This window comes from Dicentrarchus labrax, unplaced genomic scaffold (genome assembly GCF_905237075.1).
Source record: "Dicentrarchus labrax unplaced genomic scaffold, dlabrax2021, whole genome shotgun sequence".
Taxonomy (NCBI): Eukaryota; Metazoa; Chordata; class Actinopteri; family Moronidae; genus Dicentrarchus; species Dicentrarchus labrax.
Genome location: NW_026136703.1, coordinates 8165910 through 8185524, shown reverse-complemented (window position 1 = coordinate 8185524; position 19615 = coordinate 8165910). Strand labels below are relative to the sequence as shown.

General features: G+C 41.6%; 2 protein-coding genes and 1 non-coding gene across 3 annotated transcripts; 2 read left to right on the top strand and 1 right to left on the bottom strand.

Annotated features, from left to right (window-relative positions):
• Positions 1 to 5691: 5691 nt before the first annotated feature.
• Positions 5692 to 8619, top strand: marcksl1a (MARCKS-like 1a). Its single transcript, XM_051389943.1, has 2 exons — positions 5692 to 6010; positions 7227 to 8619. Exons 1-2 carry the CDS (start codon positions 5921 to 5923, stop codon positions 7770 to 7772), a joined length of 636 nt encoding a protein of 211 aa, XP_051245903.1. The 5' UTR covers positions 5692 to 5920; the 3' UTR covers positions 7773 to 8619.
• A 1100-nt stretch (positions 8620 to 9719) lies between these two features.
• trnas-gcu (transfer RNA serine (anticodon GCU)) lies at positions 9720 to 9801 on the top strand. Its single transcript has one exon. It is a non-coding gene; the product is annotated as a tRNA-Ser (tRNA).
• A 909-nt stretch (positions 9802 to 10710) lies between these two features.
• Positions 10711 to 18539, bottom strand: gjb9a (gap junction protein beta 9a). The gene is made up of 4 exons (XM_051389934.1): positions 18378 to 18539; positions 14433 to 14645; positions 12434 to 12735; positions 10711 to 12318 (listed from the first exon to the last, which is right to left on the bottom strand). Exons 2-4 carry the CDS (start codon positions 14601 to 14603, stop codon positions 11976 to 11978), a joined length of 816 nt encoding a protein of 271 aa, XP_051245894.1. The 5' UTR covers positions 14604 to 14645; positions 18378 to 18539; the 3' UTR covers positions 10711 to 11975.
• Positions 18540 to 19615: the final 1076 nt, after the last annotated feature.

Genomic DNA, 19615 nt, shown 5'->3' with positions numbered 1-19615 from the left:
ATTGATAAGACAAACCTGGTATAACGTATTTACAGTGATTCTAAACCGTGCTTGTAAGCAGATATTTATTACCTTTGAATGGCGCTAACCTTGCTGTTTTCTTCTGTCTTCATGCTAAGTTTAGTATTAAGCATGCAGACATGAGAGATTAGTTGTTTGCAACCTGATAAGAAGAAGATTTAGCCATTTTCCGATTGTTCAGGTGTGTCAGTGTGGACGAGGAACTTGCAAAAACCACTCTTAAAAGCTACTGTGGCTTTAGCACGCTAATTTTAGCTCATAAGCAGCAAACAAAAGCTGAGGCTAATGGGAATGTCAGTTTTGTCATTTGGTGAACATGAACTTTGGTACAAAATTTAATAACAATCCATCCGATAGTTGTTGAGATATTTTCAGTCTGGATGAAAGTGATGGACCAACGGACCGACATTAGGTACACGGCGGCGCTAGCATACAAAAATGAGTTGGCGTGTGTGGACGTAGGTGTAGCTAGCTAGCTAGGAGCTAGCTAACAAAACAAAGCAAGTGCCATTTTAAAGGAGGATAAACGACAGCCAATGGTAATTTTTTCAACCCTGGTAAAAGTATTATTAAATTACTCAATAACCACTGGTAAAGGTGTTAGCTACAACCAGTATTAACCCTTTATTAAGGATAGCTGCCTCCTGTACATTTCAGCATCTGGCCGAGGATGACCCTACAGCTACTGAACCACTCAGACCGGCTCCGTCTTGAGTCTGATTGGGTTTACTTGTCTTTTCTGTCTCTGAAGCTCTGTGTCTCTCAAATTGTGGCGCGTGTGCTCGGGAAGAAGAGAACAACTGCAAGAAAGCGTGGGAGGGATGAAGAGGGAGCGCGCAGGAGGAAGAGCAGGCTGTGATAATGATGAATGAGATGATGGCACACTGACCTAGTAATGCTGCAGTGCCGTCGCCAGTGGGGATGAGCTGCCATACTACTGCGTACGTCCCTGTCTGACACACACACACACACACACACACACACACACACACACACACACACACACACACACACACACAATCTGCCCAGCCCCTATCCTCTCCCTCTGCTTTACTCATCCACACTTTCTGTTCTTATTAACCCCTCACCCTCTCCTTTTACTTGTCTCGCCATCTGTTTTATGTCTTCCTGCCTCTACCTGGCCTGCATCTTACTACATACGCAGCACTGGGTGAACTTGCCTCAGATGCTGGAGACAAACAGAGAGAGAGAGGGACTGAGAGGATGTGCAGTGGATGAAACTGAGAGATGGAATTTATGATGAGGAAGAAAAAATGGAGTCTGACGGGAAGGTGGCGAGGGTAAAGGTTAAAAGGAAACCACGCTTCATTTCCCTGTGGTCACAGGGAGGTTGAGAGTCCCGGCTGCGTAAATTGTGGGAGTCAGAGTCATCTCAAATAAACAAGCCAGAGATGATAAGGCAAACAAAAACAATGGCAAAGCCATATCCTCTTCCATTCTCCTCTTGACTGGGTTCCCACCAAACCACGTCCCCCTCCCGCAACATCAGCCAGAGACGTAGATAGAAGCAGTAGTTGCCATGGTAACCGGATCTGTGGTATGTCTGTACGCACGCAGAAATATGGGGAGGGGTGTGTCGCGTCATGTCTGCCACCTTAGGCACAGAGAGATGGAGAGAGAAGGGGGGTCGGTTGGGGCGGGGGCAAATCTACACACATCAACATGATTACTGTTGGTTTCCCTCCATTTTTAGAGGTTGTGTTGTGTTTCCAAGCTCCCCTGTGAGGTGAGCGACTATTACATCAATGAGGCGAGTCAAACACACGAGTTAGGCTGAGCAATGGACATCCAGCCACGATCCCTTCCTCCTCCTCCATCAGAGCCCGACAGACTGATACATCGGCACAAGCCCCCGGTCAAGATGGCTGCCATGTGCAGCTTTGTGGTTGCCTGCTGGTGAGGGCCTTTTTGCAGTCAATAAGCCAGTTGATCGAATTAATTAGCATTACAAAGGGCTTTCTTTTAAGTCAACGCACCCCTATTCATGCCACTGAAGAGGGCTGTGCACCTGATTCTCCTTGTAATTAGGTGCTTGGCAATGCAAATGTTCTGTTTATGCCAGAGTAAATCAGACATATAAAATCTAATTTACATCTTTGCTTAGACGCCACTTTTGAGCTGAATTCAGGGCTGCATTTGCATTTGTGATACATTAAAATGGAATATTTTTGTTTTGCAACTCCGTTGGGGCTATATATAATCCACTTTTTGCAAACTTTATTCCTTTATTTCTTATTATAAAATTGTTTTTATGACCACGTCACATCAGATGTGGAAAACTACAACAAATTTAAGACCATCAGTGTCTCACACAGGAAACAGACTGCACTCTCTTGTTTTAGTAATTGTGTATGCATGAATTGCTGAGGAACTAAGGAACCCTGGGAAATTACATATTCATCATGCTGATATACTCAAGCAATCTGTTCAAGGTGACTGTCATAAAGACAACTTTTCTCCTCCCTGAAGCAAAAGAAACCCCAGAGACATGTCTGATTCTTCTCCCTCGCTCCAGTCCTCCTCTCTTCTCTTTTCTTTTCTCTCACTCTCCTTTCTCCCTCTCTTTCTGCTTGTGATGCTCATCAGTTGGCTTGCCGAGTGAGACAGAGAGAGAGAGAGAGAGAGAGAGAGAGAGAGAGAGAGAATGGAGGCTTTTAGCAGGATTTGAGAACTCATCCTGTGTCAGGGCATGAAAAATGGGCAACCACACAAACAGGGGCATTGACTAGCTCAGAGGAAAAGTAGTGTGTGAAGAGGAGAAGAAGCACCATGTTAAACGTGATAGAAATAAGTAGGCAGGCCGAGGCCGGAGGAAGTCCTCCAGCCACAATCCCATTTATCTCAAGGAAATCAGGCCTTGTCATCATGGCAGTGTGTGTACTACAAGTGTGTGTGTGTTCCGTTTGTTTAATCCATATAAAAACTGAAGTGTAAAAACAAGGTTAGCTGTTTCCCCTTTTCCAGTCCATATGCTAAACTAACTGCTGGCTCTTCATATTCAGCATTCACACATGAGGGTATCAATCTGAGGTTGACTATCCACACTGAAATGCTGAAATTGAAAAACACACTGTGTTGCACAGACCCTAGCTTGAGATGTTACACACTTTAAATCAGCAAGCACTTCTCTGATGTTTTGCTGTTTACAACAAATGCAAAGTACAGCGGGCAACAGCAAATCAGGATACTTCAAAATCTTAAAATCATAAGTCAAAGCTTTCAAAAAAGTCTGTATTTTCTTTCCAAGTAGTATAGTTTGTAGTATATAAGCAGTGGTGATACTACTTATCATAGTGTTTACTTACTGATGCATTAAATTTAATAAATAAAGGTATAATTTGTATGTAAAATCCTCAAATCTTCCTCGCCCTCATGTTGATTTTGCTGTAGTTGCTCAGAGGGGCAACTCACCATGTTATCATTCTTGTGTATTCATGTAAAACCAGCATCAGACTAGAGATCAAGATCTAGATCTAGCTATTTTTTTAAGTTGTGTTACAACCCGTTCACTCATTGGCAATAAAAAGTAATAAATACAGATGAAACAGAATCAGAATCTTACATATGGCACCTTTATGTAGAGTTCCTGAGTAGTTAACTGTATATGAGTGACAAACCTGAGGTCAACCTGGGCAGAAGTCTCTCTGCAGAGGCTCTGACACCCTGCTGTGAAAGCAACTCTTTCTTGTGGTGATCAAACCAGGAACATCCCTTTGAAATTTGACAATTTTAATGTATAGCCCTCATCAGAATGACAACCCGGTTCAGACGTCCCACATCAGAGAGCAACAAAGAATTCCAAAGCCATTATTGAGCTATGTTGTTCAGAGGTGAGGGTTAAAGACATCTTTCAAACATGTTTTTCTCCTTCTTGACTCAGTTCGGGAGAATGTATAGAGTGGTGGTGGTTGGTTTGGAGGGGGGGGTGCACATTTTTAAATGCCTGGGGGTGTATTCCACTATGGGAAGCTCAGCCCACTGAATGGATGGAGATCATTCTCAGGGCGTATGCATGCCTTGCATACCACTGCTGTGACATGTTTGTGTGTGTGTGTGTGTGTGTGTGTGTGTGTGTGTGTGTGTGTGTGTGTGTGTGTGTGAGAATGTGTGTGTGTGTGTGTGTGTGGAGGCTTTGTGCTGTGTGCCATCGGATTGGTGGAAACAATGACAGAAAGAGAGAGCGAGACATATGGAGTCATAAAGGGATGCCTCAGAAGAATACGGGACTTTTAATAAGAGGAAATAATAAATTCCACTTAATGAAGTCCTATAAAGATGACAAGAAGACAGAGTGCCATTTTGTTAACATGGGTTCATCTGTGGGATAAATGAGGGCCTTATTGTTGGGAAAAAGGGGATAATTTGGTAAAGGTTGCCAGAATTAAGAGTAACGGCTTGAAAATGAGGCAGCTGGCATATATAAATGCATGTGTGACCCTGTCTCATGACATGGCCGCTCTATGGAAGCAGTCCACTGGATCTCATAACTCAGCTTAAAACACATGACCGCTGACCTTGCTGGATCACAAGAGGAGCCCATCAGCTTCGGGCTCCCAAAAAAATGCAGTGTCAATGCTGCGATCGTGGGATTCACTCGTCTGGCCAAGAGACCTCATTACTGGCTGACAGGCTGATTCACTGTCTCCCTGTCTGTGTCGGTGACAAAGCAGCCCCAGTGCCATCGCAAGGTCTCCACTGAGTGCAAGGCTGGCTGTGTGTTATGTAACCAGTTTACTCTTGGAAAGCCGGGCCTGTCACTCAAAGTCCGGAGGCCATTAATGAGTTCCTCATTCAAAGTGTTTGAAATATCTGATTATCAAGATCATCTGAGGATTTTAGCTAAAGGACGTCACTCAAACAGTGGTAGATCATGTTAAACTTGAAAAGAAGGTGACATTATCTTTGTACAAAGTGTATTAAGTCTGGAAACATGAGCTTGGGATATTCCCTGCAATGGTCCCCAGTCTTTCTGACTCTTTAAAGCTATAAAATGTGTATTTGCACCCCTGTATATTAGGTATATCTTGGAGCTGTGAGTAGTTCAAAACAAAAAGTGATGTTCCCTTCCCATATTGGCAGTTTTGAATAAATCTCTGAGACCTGATGAGGCAAAACTCTGGTAGTTTACAAGAAAATAATCCATAAACTTTTTTTGTGGTTGTCGAAATCCCGAACCACGGTTTTGGGAAAAGTGATCTGATGATAAAAATACTTTTATTGTGTGTCTGTTATCATAAACAGTGAATTTATAGCATCATTTATAACATTTATAGTATTGTTTGTCCATTTTGGTGTCAAGTTAACATCCTTATGCGACACTATAAACAATTTATAGATGTTATTTAAATAGAATCTGCATAAAGGGACTTCTCTCTGATTATGATGGTCAGAATAACAGTTTCTTGCAACAAGTGCTGAGTAAGTTTATGAAGAAAGTTTTAAAGGTTTAGAATGCCCCCAAATCTTCCAGACAACTGAAACAGTGGAAAAAGTCTAGCTGAGCAGCAGACTGTTGCAGTGACAGGGGGGGTGAAGGAGGTCCACCCCGCCCCCCCGGCTGCAGATTGGACAAAACCCGGCTGACACGCCCATGGGAGGAGACTGTGGTCGATTTTGAGGCGCGGTTGAAATACTCAGAGTCTTATCACAGACATCCTTTAATTTGAGCTCAGCCGCCGTGGGGTTCACACTCACAGAAGGGGGATCTTCTCGTTTGCAAAACCTATTAGGGAGAAGGAGAGCCGTTGGATTTTTCACCTCTTTGGGCCAAGATCTTACCAATCCCAGAGCTGGATTTTTAAATCTCAAAAACTCCTCGAGATTTTTCTTTTTCGATTTTATTTTTTTGTTCAGATCACCTAAAGGATCCAAAAAAAAAATGGGAGCCCAATTGTCCAAGGGTGGAGTAGCTGTTGAGGGGAAAGCCGCCGCCGCCGCCGACCCTGCTGCTGCCAAAGCCAACGGCCAGGTGAGTAAAGTAGTCCTGATGTGCAGAGCATCAGCGGGGAGCCACATGGCACCCAACGCCCACTGGCAGCATGGGTGCCACGGCGGGGCTCAGGGCAGCGATGGGAGCCGAGCAGTTGTTCTTTCACACTCTACTCTGAGATCAGACCCGATCCCCTGTGAACCACACTGCTGTAGTAGAGAGGATGAGTTTGAATGAAGCTAAAACAGGTTGTCTGAGATCCAGGGGGGACCTCCAGCAGAGCGGCCGTCGACTGGCCATGCTCGTCCCCGCTGAGCGCGCCCCCAGACCTGCCTTTTGTTAAATCCCGTCTGCGGCTCCCACGGGGGCAATTCAGCCGCTAACTGTACGCGAGAACGACCCAATCTGGTCGAAATGTGTGTTTGGACCGTGTTTTCTGTCATGAGTTGGCTGTAGTCGGGGGAGGGATAGTCGCTCTCGCGTCGAACAAAAGATGCGAGGAAACAGCGCAAAGGATGCAAATGCGCTGTTACAAAGCTGCAAACAGGGCGCGGAGAGGAGCCGGTCCACAGCCCCTAACCCACAACCATACAGTTTGACTGATATGAAATGTGTGCTTTAACAACCGGTGTGTAGGCTAATTGTTAGTTGCTTATTGTTGAGGGTTAAATGAGTCTGACCCCAGATCAGGAGAGAGCAGTAGGCCTATGTGATAGAAAGCGATGCCAGTTCATACGAGCTGATGAACTTGGAGTTGGCTGAGTTACAGACTTATCTCTCCCTTATCACTCCTACAGCTTCATTGACTGAATATAAAGTGTGTGTGTGTGTGTGTGCTGGCTGTACTCCGGCCGCACTGAGCTCCTGCGGAGAGCTGTGCTGGATGTGAGCTGCAGCTCTCGGATGAGAGCAGACACGGGAATTCCTTTGTTCCCCAGCCCACTGTCTGTGTTGACGTTTAGATACAGCTCTACTGCCCCCATGTGTCTGCTCAAAGTCGTGCAAACAGCTGTTGAACCCCCCCCCCTCTCCTCTCCGAACCACTGTCAGGGGCAAGCAGCTTTCCTCAAGTATAACATGGATTAACTATTGGAGTAAATGGGCTAATGCTAATCTGTCAGATCTCTTTAGATTTATTTGGAATATTAGTACACATTTCATCTACAGTTTATCCAGCTGTTCCAGCGGCGATGTGTTGTATTTTGACCCAGTTTGATTACTGTAATCCATGACTAATGAGCTCTCTTCTCTGCAGGAGAACGGCCACGTCAAAACCAACGGCGATGTGTCAGCCAAACCCGACGGGGAGGATGCCGCCGCAGACGGGAATGGAACCGCCGAGCCGGCCAAGGAGGGCGAAGCCAGCGCCGGGGACGCCATCGAGCCCGCTCCCGCAGCCGAGGGCGAGGCGGTCAAAGCGGAGGGCGAGGCCCCCAAGGACGGCAAGAAGAAGAAGAAGTTCTCCCTGAAGAACTCCTTCAAGTTCAAGGGCATCTCGCTGAAGAAGAGCAAGAAGGGCAGCGAGGAGGGCAAAGAGGAGGCCACCTCCCCCACGACCGAGGACAAGCCAGAGGAGAACGGCCACGCGGCCAAGGAAACCAAAGAGGAGACGCCGGCCGCCGAGGCCAAAGAGGGCGAGGCCGCCGCCGCCGCCGCCGCAGACGCTGCCCCGGCACCTGAGGGAGAGACCAAGGCGGTGGAGGAGGCCCCACCCACAGAGGCTGCCCCCGCCGAGGAGGCCGCCGCCCCCGCCGAGGACACGACACCTGCAGCCTCCGAGGGCGAGGCCAAGGCAGAGTGACTGCACCCCGCCACGGCACCTGAACTGATTTTCCAAGATTAAAGTATATAAATATATATATGAGAGACTCGTGCCACGTTCTTAAAGTTATAAACAAAACTACAAAAGAAGACAAAGGATATATCACGTTTGCTGATTCAACCACCAGTTCACTGCCTTTTTATTAGTTCTTCGACAGACGGAATCTCACCGGGCCCTCTCATGATGACAGTGTCGGCTTGTGTCGCCCCCTCATGGTACACACAGAGACTGGCGCGTGGCGAAGGTAATGGATTGGATGTGGAGCGAATCAGGAATACTGACTTATTTTCCCAATTCATGGAGAAGCATCCTTTTTAACAGCGTGGCAGCCCTATAACATTTTATTTTTCTTTCTCATCTTTTTTTTGGGATCTAAAAATTGTCCCCCTTGCAGAGCGGGGCAGACCATCTCCTTCACTCGAAATGACTGTTATATGGACACATAAACCTTTCAAATGATCTTATTCATTTTTAGAATTCTACATTCCTATGTTTTACCCCCAAATTTCAAGTATTTTGTCATGTATAGAAAAGTGAAAACCGAGGAGGGGAGGTGGAAAAAGAGCTATGTCTTTGTTCGTGCATTTTGATTCTTTTTCTGGCTAAAACCACATTCAAGCTTCTTGAGTATTGCAGTGTTCACATTTCAGAGTTTATGATGCAGGGGTTGGGGTTGTGTACAAAATGTGAGCTTTTTATCTGCAAACTGTCTCTGTAAATATGTTTTGGCCAATATTTTTGGTTCTCTTTTATTTTGCTATCGTTTGAAGATGTTAATGGTTTTATTGTAACTTTTAATAAGGGTAAATAAATGTTCGATCCCCTCTGTCTGTGTTTGGCCTTGTGATTCGCACCTCAAGACACAACGATGAAGCAGTTGTTGACTGGCGTTAAACTGAGCTTCCCATGAGGAGTCTGGGTCAGTTATTACATCATGCATACACAAAACACTGACATAAGAGACAGGTTTAAATAATGCACGTTATTAAAATCAACAATGATTTAGGTCAAAGGAGAGGTATAAACAAGCCTTACATCACTGTTAAATCAGCTAGATTATGAATATAGTGACAGAAATGAAAACCTTAATGTTGCTTGTGAACTATTTTTACTATACTGGGACAAATAAGGTGCATGAAGGATAAATTATAGTTAACTGTAGAGGTTGCATGGACCTGAGTCATACTGTAGGCTACTACTATAAGGGGGTCACGCCTGCACCGATATTGTGTCGCTAAAATATTTATTTGGGATAACTACAGATATTTGCATATTTATATTACATATTTTCTTCAGAAATAATTTAAATCCCCTTTCCCGCTAGAAGCATGTCACGTTACATCCACACATATTACTTGTGTACATGATAAATCTCTGAATCCTACTCATGCACTCAGTGGATATAGAGCTGGAGGCTAGCAGGGTAAGAGGGTATGACACAGGACTTCTTACATAACTAAATTAATTATGGCACCATATTTGACATATGGTCATCAGATACTAGAGTAATGCCCACTTAATCAATTTATTATCAGAAGGTGAAGTAGTATTTGTTGGTCTCTGGCTCTCTGTGGTGGACAGAAATATGCAATGTATGGGATTCTGCACCCTGTTGCTTTTTGGCTTGCAGGAAACATGCTAACAGCTAATTCACACGTTATTCATGCTGATGACTATTAGCCAGGCTTTTAGCTAGCTTTATCTGTACTCTCCAGCATGGCTTATACTGCGTTTTAATGAGGTGTTGAAGAAATGGATGTGGGCAAATAGGCTTTAGAGCAACACATTGAAATCAGAGCAGAGGCTTTTACGGAAACGTTAAGCCCATAGCTCTGAATATTATGAAAACACAACTGACAGTCTATGTTAAACACCTTATTCCGTATCCAGTTCCAGATGTTAGCGGCTAATGGGTGGTGTACCTCCGACGAGGTGGCCGAGTGGTTAAGGCGATGGACTGCTAATCCATTGTGCTCTGCACGCGTGGGTTCGAATCCCATCCTCGTCGATATGTGTATTTTCTAATTGTTGAGGTTTAATATGCTGTTCTTCTCGACTAATACAAATTTGTTATACGCATGTTACCGACGTTGTGAAGTAGATCAGATGGAAAACGTGAGAAATTATAAATAGAAACCCATCAAAAAATTAAAAACGCACTTTATGTTAGTATTTAGTTCAAACCGATTACAGTATGAATAAGATTCTGAGTGGCAAATGAGTGAGAAGCCATATCTTGGACTTTTCAAGAAGCACTTGAAGGCAGCATTGTGTGTTTTTGTCCATATGGTCTGGGTACGTGCGCCATCCATATGACCAGCTGTGTTCAATTAAATGCACGCCGTCGGCACGTGATTTAAAAAAAAATTTTGTTACCTTTATGAAGAGGTCTTGTGAGCTTTCTAAAATCAATAAATGTTTTGTTTATTTATTTGTTTTATTATCTTGCAAAATTTCAACTCTTTGCTCAAAATGCCCCAAAATGTCTTTTCTTTTTTTTTAACACGGAGAATGCTGCCATCTAGTGGTTACAGAAGATAGTGAAACCATTTTCAGCGCAAATGTTCAGTACGAGCACCTTAAGCCGACTCATCTTAATGTGGACATCTGTTTAATGAGACTCTATAAAAAATACTGCTTTAAAATACCAACAAGATATATGCACCCATCTGCACAAATAGTCTATTTTCATGAAAGACATTTTGTCACATTAGGAAAAGACATACATAATAAGTAAATAACATGGCTGAATTCCATTCAGCTATTTCAGTATCAGAGTCCTGGTATTGTGCATACAGGCTCACTGTCATTGTTAATGTCATTAGTGTTATTGTGAAGCCTTCACTTTCTCTAGTGAGCATGTCACTGATATTACAAACAATATCTGTGGGTGAAAAAACTACAGAATAGGCCTCTCTGCAAAGACACCGAGCCTGATCAGCATTTTTATTTTTCAAGCAATTAAATACATAGAACAATAAGGGCCGATAAAAACAAGTCTTAAAATAAACAATTGGACCACATTAGGACATTCCAGTTGACTTGTAGTCACAACAAAAGTAATCTACATAATATACAGTAGAAAATATGTTAAATATGTCCCCATTTTGAGTGCTGTTATTTATTATGTCCTATTTATTTTCAATGTATTTCCATTTTTTAAGAAAACATTCAGTGTTTATGCCCCAACCTGGTTGTGCCCAGTACCCTCATTCAGTGCTGCCAGCTTGATGGCTTTTCAGACTCTGTTAGCAACTTCATGTCTAAAAAGCCACTAGTGACTGTCATTTTTCCCCAAAGGTGTGTTATTCAGTAAACAGTAAGCAAGCAAAATTAAATGTGGAAAGGCAGCCACTGTCTCAGGGGAATCTCAGACTATTCCTTTAAATGTGAATTCAAATGTCAATATAGTCCTCAAAACTATGTTCAAAATGTGCACATTTGTCTGTACCATGGTGACACCCTTGTCTGTACAGGTTCAGGTTCACTCTCTTGACTCTAAATAAATTATGAAAATGCAAAAAAAGTACTGAAACTCAGTGTAAATAAATGAGCCCCCTTAGCAGGATATGCTATGGAATCAGCTGGTTGTCAGATATAGCAGATATGAGCCTCTCTGATCCACTTGATGGTTCAGAGTTAAATCTCGATCGATAACTCGACACATGTCGGGCATCAGCTCATCAAATTTCCCAAGCACCATTTTGGTCCCTTTTGTAGAAGAGCACAGAGCACCCGAGGCCACCTTGTTCTCAGTCACACAATTAACAAACCTATTAAGATACCAATTTACAATACTTACATCAAGTTGTTACATTTAAAATGACATACAGATGTTGATTCATGATCAAACAATGCCCTCACACACAACATCAGATGCCATTTGAGCTATAAAAGCCAACTCCAGGATGTTTCTCCTTGTACAGTCAGCCATAAGTTGGTCAAATCTGTGGTACAAAGTTAGGGATGTCACATCCCGACATAGTAATACTAGTAGTCCTCTTCTTTAACAGTGTCCTACAACATACAACCAGCCAGAGTTGGAGATCCTCCTAACTGAGAGTCATAAATGTTTCAGCTGTGTCACAGGACCATAATACACAGTCTTTTGGTTTAATCATTGTATTAAGTAACTTGTGTTACTGTTGTGAGACCAACCCATGGTTTAGTGATCTCTGAGTGCTACAGGGTCGTAGTGGCACTATTTTCTCTAATCTTCTCCCTCTTGGTTAAACTCAGCTGGCTCCCTGCAAGCGTTGGGTCAGTCTTACGGTACTGGGACCTGGGTGGGGCCATATTGGTGAGCTCATGCTGCTCAGCAAACAAGAGCCTCTCATTCTCATGCCGGATCCGTAACAATTTGGAGATGCGTTTGCCAATGAGATAGATCATCTCACAGATACACATCAAGATGCACAGTGCGCTGGATATAACCATGAACAACATAAAGATCTTCTTCTCTGTTGGACGACTAATGAAGCAATCAACGGTGTTGGGGCATGGTTCTATTGAGCACTTGGATAGCCTGAAAGAAAAGAGTAGAGCAGATTAAAGGCAGAACAGAAGAGAATAGAAATGCTATAGATAGTCAGTTTGGTTGATCTATTAATATTTTTCTGAAGTAAAGATGAGAGCCTTACTTGGGCAGGTCATATCCGTGGTATATCCGGTAAAGAATGTAAAGAAACGATGTGTCAAATCCAGCTTTGAAGACCAAACTCAGCAGATAGGTCCACCACAGCCCCCCTCTCTTCTTGCCAGGGTTGGCATACAGGTGAGAGCCTTGGTGCAACGCCACATATTTGGCGTCCTTTCCTTCACGGAGTTTTACATGAGCCATCACCATCAGAGACGGGCAGGTGACAAAAATCAGCTGCAGCGCCCACAGACGGATATGGGAGATGGGGAAGATGTGGTCATAGCAGACGTTGGTGCAACCAGGCTGGAAACAAAGTAAGATAATTTTTTAAAAACATATTGCAGTGGCTTTTTCTATAATGACTGTAATGTCTCAGAGGGGTTAAATGAGTGATAGCACAGGTTGTTGTATTTGTACCATAGATAAAAAAAAAAAACAAGGAACCACAGCTAATGCAACTGTCATGAAATGATAAATACAAAACAATACCACCAGTGCTGCCAGGAGGATGTGATGAAGGTTATAATGCCTCTATACTGGTAGAAAGCTACAATGCATCTAAACCCGCAGCACTTTTTAAGGGATAGACATAATAATAGACATAAATCTTAACAAAAAAAAAAAAAAGGAGCATTCTAACTGCAGAACTTTTGTTCCTGTGAGACCCACATACCAAAATACAGTCAGCATTTGCAGTTGATTTCCATTAAGATTACGACTGATTTAGTTTTCTGATGTTCAGAATCTACAAGCCATGGACTAAAAGAAGTCTTTATTACTAACAGGTTGACTTTAATAGAGTGTGTTGATTGCCTACCAGTTACTTTGTGTTATATATACTAAAACATTAGCATGTGAACCTAATAGTTATTCAACAAACTGACGGAGAGGAATTAGTTAAAAAACCTCAAAAGTCACATCACAAATGTGTCAAAGTGGGACTCACAAGAGACAGATTAAAAATAAGAAAGATCAAAATTGAGGCAACAGAGCCAGAGAAATCCTTACTTTCAGTCTCTAGTATAGGTTGAGTTCCAAAAACAGTTTCCATAATGCAACTCAATAACATCTTTTTAAGAATTCCATGCCTGATAAAAGCACACGTCTTTCAAACTCAAACCAAAAGTTCAGTTTTCTGTTGAAATTTGAAGATGTCAAGCCAAGATAACCCTCCTCTGGAGCCACAGCAGACATTACTGTATTCACTGGTTGAGTCGTATTCATACTCCCAGAAATAAATAAGCCAACCAACCAACTCACATACAGGAGTTTGATAAAAATCTTGTCACACTTGTTAGGGATGCAAATGGTCAAACTCATCAACAGTCTGGACAGTCCTATAAAGCACGATAAACCCTAACCTGGGTGTCTGGACCCCCACTAGGGGTCGCCAAAGCTTTGGGGTTGCAAGGCCTTCTTCATTTGAAGGGGTGTAATAAAACTGTAAAAATATATACAGTAGGCCCATATCTCACTGGATATGGGTAGTTTAGAACACAAACTATAGCCTAATGGAACAATTGCCAAGCATCACAGAGAATTTGTTTTGGTAAAAAGTGAAGACAATTAATTATGTATGTTTGTATGTATTCATAATAATGTATAAAAAGTTCCCGAAATCGCAGAAAAGCTATCCTCTGATGTAATATTAACTGGAAATGATTTGGATAGGAAATCATTTCCAGTTAATATTACATCAGAGAGAAGATTATACAAACTTCCTGCAGTTATTGTGTTCACTTGGGTTCATTGTACATTTTAACAGTACTTCTGTACTGTAATTGTTATATATTGAACATAATATGTAACTTAGTGAGGGGTCATCAGTTTACTCAGTGGTAGAAAAGGTTGGGAACCACTGCTATAACGTACCAGGTTTCATCATTTAGACTGGCATTATGTTAATGTGATGCCTCCCAGCGGGAAGCTAATTTCTCCAATAAACCGAATAATATTTAAAGGTACGCACAGACAAACCAGTGTTTGTTCCTCTGTCTTACCTGTCGAGTATTGCACACAAAGTCTTTGCTCTCGTCCCCCCAAACCCTCTGCGCTGCCACCACAAACACCAGGACACGGAACACAAACACCATGGACAGCCAGATCCTCCCGAACGCAGTGGAGTATTTATTGACTCCACTCAACAGATTCTCCAGCCCCGACCAGTTCATCCCTGCTGCTGCACTGGGCTGGCTGATAGAAACAAGGGCACCCTGTAAAAGAGAGGAGAAAGACAAGAGGGTTATATTTCCACATCTTTATGACAGGATAAAAAGAGATCACAGCTGAATTACTGCTGTTATCTCCTTACAATCTGTGTCTAAATGGCTTTGCTCTCTATGACAATAATCAGATCAATATTAGACTAGCTGTGGTTAAGGGTGAGTCCCATCTTGCCCAATCAAAGAGATGCGAGAAGGTTACATTAGAACTGGTGTGTCTGGGATGTAGCTTGCATGGGCTTGTATGAAATTGTCTGTAAATTGCAGATCTGCCTGGAGAGGTAGAATGATCTCTGATAGTGTTTCTTGACTGTGCCAACTGAGTTAAAGCCTGCTGAAAGCTGCTTTTTTTAATGCATCATGAATTATTCAGGATTATTAATATTATCAGGCCCCTCGCTAATGCAAGTCCATGCTTCAGTAGCCATAACAAGATGTACACCAGAGAAGATGAACTGAATGCCTTCGTCAGCTGGCTGCAGTGGCTGATGGATAAATCAATACGTACCATCTGTTTTTTTAATAGTGACATATAAAAATGTGAACAAGACTCTTTTAAAACAAACAGATGGACAGGTATGTAACCACTTAATGTAAGGGAACATTTTAGGAAATACACTCATTCACTCTCTTGCCATCTGCTCCAGCAAAATATGATGGCTTGAGCCTGCAGCCGGTTAGCTTAGCTTAGCACAAAGACAGGAAACAGATATCCCGGCTCTGTCAAGGTAACAAAATCTGCCTACCAGGACCAGTAAAGCTCTGCTTTTGATCTGGTTGTTTGATCCCCCCCCCCAAAAAAAAAACAATGAGCAAAAACAACAAGTTGCCAGTGCCAGTGCCAGATTATCTCTTGGCTGGAACCACTAACTTCCTGAGTCTCCACAGGTCGCCTGGCTCCTACTGACCAAGAAGTAGTAGCACATAAACCCCCCACTGATATTTTTATACTTACGTTCTAAACTAGCTGTGTCCACCTATTTTGCAGTCTTTAGTAAGATAAGATAACCGGCTGCCGTCTCCAGCTACTGTACATATTCTCCGTACTGTCATGAGATCAGTCTTCTTATCTAGATCCTGGCCTTTAATGAAAACAAACTGCCCTGCCTTGGTGGCTTTTTTTTTTTTTTCTTTAAAGGGGAATATCACAGTACAGTGCAAGTTATGCCCTTCAGCTACAAAAGCAGGTTTTTCTTTACAAATACACTGTGCAGAGGACACATCTTGGTTTCCACATTTTGCTTAAGGTTGCATTGTTCTGTTGTACACTACACACTACACTAAGTACATGTTATCTTATTTATGTTTCTTTTATCTTGTCTTTATTTGCATATTTGGTATTGAGGTAATCCAAAAGTAACATACAATAATCATGTTACGTTACTTTAATATTAGGGATGCTCCGATTCCGTTACCAGTATTGGGTCCAATACTGCACTCATGTATGCGTAACTGTAGCCATAAAACTACTCCAATACCTGACTCCATACCACTTAAGGCAGTGTGACATTACGTAACCTCTCGTTATGAGGAGAGGGAAATCAGTTTGGCTGATAATTTGAGCAACTTTTACAACAACATTGGAGACATTTAATTTGTAAAACAAAGTACAAGAGGAACATCTGATGAAAGTAAAACAGGTTTTGAAAGTCACATTTAGAACTGTAATGGTATTATTAAGTACTCATATTGCTACTCGGCATCCACAAGTACTCAAATGTAAGCACTGGTGTGAATAAAACTGGTGTCACTGCATCCCTGTTTAATATTGTGATACTTGGATTAGGTTAGTAATTATATACATATTTAAAATGACCCTCCCAACCCTGGTTACATAACATAAAATACTGTAAGTTAGAAAATAAATATAAGTATCTTGGTGTCATTAGTTTTGTCTAATTCCTTTTACACTTATAGGGGTTGCACATGTTGTATTGAAGTGTTGCATTTGCTAATTAAAATCAACACAACTTTATTCCAAACAGTCTTTATCTGTCTGTCTTTATACTCCATCCTGGACGCTGTTGTGTCCACACAGCTGCTGTGCTTGTGTGAACAATAAGCATCGCTGCTGCTGTCGCTGCTGTTGCTGTGTGCTTGTCTGCTGCTACTAAACGAACACAGTGGATACGCCGACATGTGTGCGACGGTAATGAGGTTCATGAATAAAAAAAACCTTGTGCCATTATTCTAGTATAAATATAACTTTTGTGATAAACCTGGCAGATGTGTGTTAGTTTCAGAGATTGTGTTACCTAGATACTGGGTTGAGGGGGTTTAACATTATCAGGACACAATTTTAGAGCTCTTGTGGTTTTTATCGGTACTTGGGGCTGGCATTGTACAGATAGATATACTGTATCTTCTTTTTCTATTGTACAACATAGCAATAAAACATAATAACAGACTTTAATTTATGAATAATGTTACACTAATTCAGTATTTCACCGTATGTAAGTTCCTATTTGCTGTTGAGACATATCTAGCCTGAACTTAAGTGCATAAAATGTTAACTACTAAAACTTTAAAGGTCATTTTATACAAAAGTAAACATGTGAAGCTCCATAGCAATTCATATAAACTGGTGGAAGTTATGTAAGGGTCGTGTTTTTCTTAGAAATGAAAAAATGTATGCTTCTCTGGAAACTATTACTGAAACAGACTATTCACATATCTTGCTGGTTTTTCTTGCAATCATCATACTATAACTGCTCCATTTGCTCAGCATAAAGAGAAATTAAATCCATATGGGAACACCATCCTTACGCCTGTATGGTTTCTGGAGCAGGGCAGGATCACGCGATGTTTAGAAAAGGGTAAAATATTTAGATTTTGAAAAAAACAGGAGTGACTCATACTTTAGACTTTTTAGTGTTAACACTTTAAACTCTGGATTAACTCTATTGCCACTTAGTTTTTCTCTGCCATATAGGATAAATAAAATAGGTTTTTAGCACCAATGAGGCTTGGATATGTAGATATTAACTCTGACCTGGTCCAGTGCTATCCAGCTGTTTTGACCCACCCTGCCATTATTATGATAAGACCATTTCAGATTATACATAAATATTTCTTATCAAATGTTGTTGTAAGGTATGCGAATGATAAATAATGATAAAATGACCTGCACTGTTTGAGTGAAGGGATATAGGCCTAGTGGCAAGTTCAACTGGAGATATTCATTATGTAGTAAACAGGGATGTTCAGCAAACAGTTTTAAATTCAGGAAAGCATTAAAATTACGCTTTTACACCATTAAAAGACCAAATACATCCTATCTACTAGCCTATAAAATAGATTACTTGATACATCTGTGTGTGTGTGAGTGTGTGTGGAAATGTTTAACTTTTAAGAGGGCTACATTCCACAACGCCTTTGTCTGTGTGTTGAATCTACACCACATTTTGCTTTTTGTAGTTGCTTCTTTATACTGATTGCTCAATATCTTTCCGCACTTGAGGTTTGTGTCTTAGTCATAGCTATAGGAAAAGTTTCTCCTAGTGTGTGTTTTCTTTCGGTAGAAAGCCTAAGGCTCTCCTCTATGTTAGCATTACTAACTATTTGTATCCATTTCGTTGTTAGGGTAATAAGGAAAAAAACATTACTGTAACACGGCCTGTGTTAAATTGAAATACTGCTGGCTACCATCCTTCTCTTTACCGTACTGCCTTTAAGCATGTGATACAGTGGAGTTTACAAAAAACAAGTAAATAAGAACCTTACCTAGTGCTGAAACCCGGCTCAAACACCAGAACCCAATATGTCCACACCAGCAGGAGAAGATTGAAACAAGAGAAGTAAAAACTACTTTCAACTATTCTGCTCCTTTTCCTCTCTGTGTGTGTCTCTCTTCTCTCGCCCTTCCCTCAGAAATCCTGCCAAACCAGATTCAGTGGCTGCTACGTCACCACACACACACACACACACACACACACACACACACACACACACACACACACACACACACACACACAACACACACACACAGACTTTACATGCCGTGTCTTGTCAGTTTGCAGGATAAAGGCAGACGCCACTCCCTACAAGCCATGTAAACTAACACCTTATAAATAGGTAAGGAAACAGATACATAAGAGCAGGGAGACAGAACAGCCATCCTTGCCAACCAGAATTCCTGTGGTATGAGTGTATATGCGTGTGTGTGTGTGTGTGTGTGTGTGTGTGCGTGTCTGGGGGAAAAAAAGTGTAAGAAAGAGAGAGATGCCACACCCTCTGTGTTGTTAGGAGTAGGGAGTAATGCAAATGTGTTTTTACAGAGATACTACAGATACTAACTAGAGACGGAAATTCCTGAAGATATGTGATAGCTGGATGTTTAAAGGCTGAAGCTAAACTACATTGCTGGCTTTAGAAGTTGAATAATATCAGAATGTATGAAAGATATTTTAGGATTTTAAGATTTATTGAAAAGCTAACACTAAACTGCATTGCTGGCTTTAATTTGTATTAAGTAACAGCTGAACGGGTATAAAAGTTGGAAATAGAGTAGGATAGAGTGTAATTACTATGAATGGAAGTTTTGAATAAGCTGAGTAAATCTAAATGTATGAAAGATGTGAACATTTTTTAAATGTCTACGTATATGTATGGACTTTTTAAAGTTTGAATGGAGCTTCTATGAATGTCTGAATTTTGTGTGGTTGAAGATGAGTGGGTTTGAAGGGTTTGCTAAAGAAAGATGAATATTGTTAATGGTTTTAATGGGATTTGAAAGTTTAATAATACACAAAATGTATGAAAGATGTGGAAAATTTGAAAGTGTGAATGCAGTTTCTATCTGAATGAGTAGATACAAGTGGAAAATGCATGAAAAACTGCAAATTTTGATTGTATCAAATCACAATGTATGCAAGAGCATGCAAAGTGACAAGACAAAGTGAAAAAGTGAAATCTTGAAGGTGTTCGTAAGCTATGAGTAAATTGAATGAACAAAAAAACCC

Excerpts from the sequence above, each read along its gene's own strand:
- marcksl1a (XM_051389943.1), top strand. The coding sequence starts at position 5,921 with ATGGGAGCCCAATTGTCCAAGGGTGGAGTAGCTGTTGAGGGGAAAGCC. Across the intron at positions 6,011-7,226 it reads CTGCCAAAGCCAACGGCCAG|GAGAACGGCCACGTCAAAAC; the intron begins GTGAGTAAAGTA and ends TCTTCTCTGCAG.
- gjb9a (XM_051389934.1), bottom strand. The coding sequence starts at position 14,603 with ATGAACTGGTCGGGGCTGGAGAATCTGTTGAGTGGAGTCAATAAATAC. Across the intron at positions 12,736-14,432 it reads TTGTGTGCAATACTCGACAG|CCTGGTTGCACCAACGTCTG; the intron begins GTAAGACAGAGG and ends CTTTGTTTCCAG. Across the intron at positions 12,319-12,433 it reads CACGGATATGACCTGCCCAA|GCTATCCAAGTGCTCAATAG; the intron begins GTAAGGCTCTCA and ends CTTTTCTTTCAG.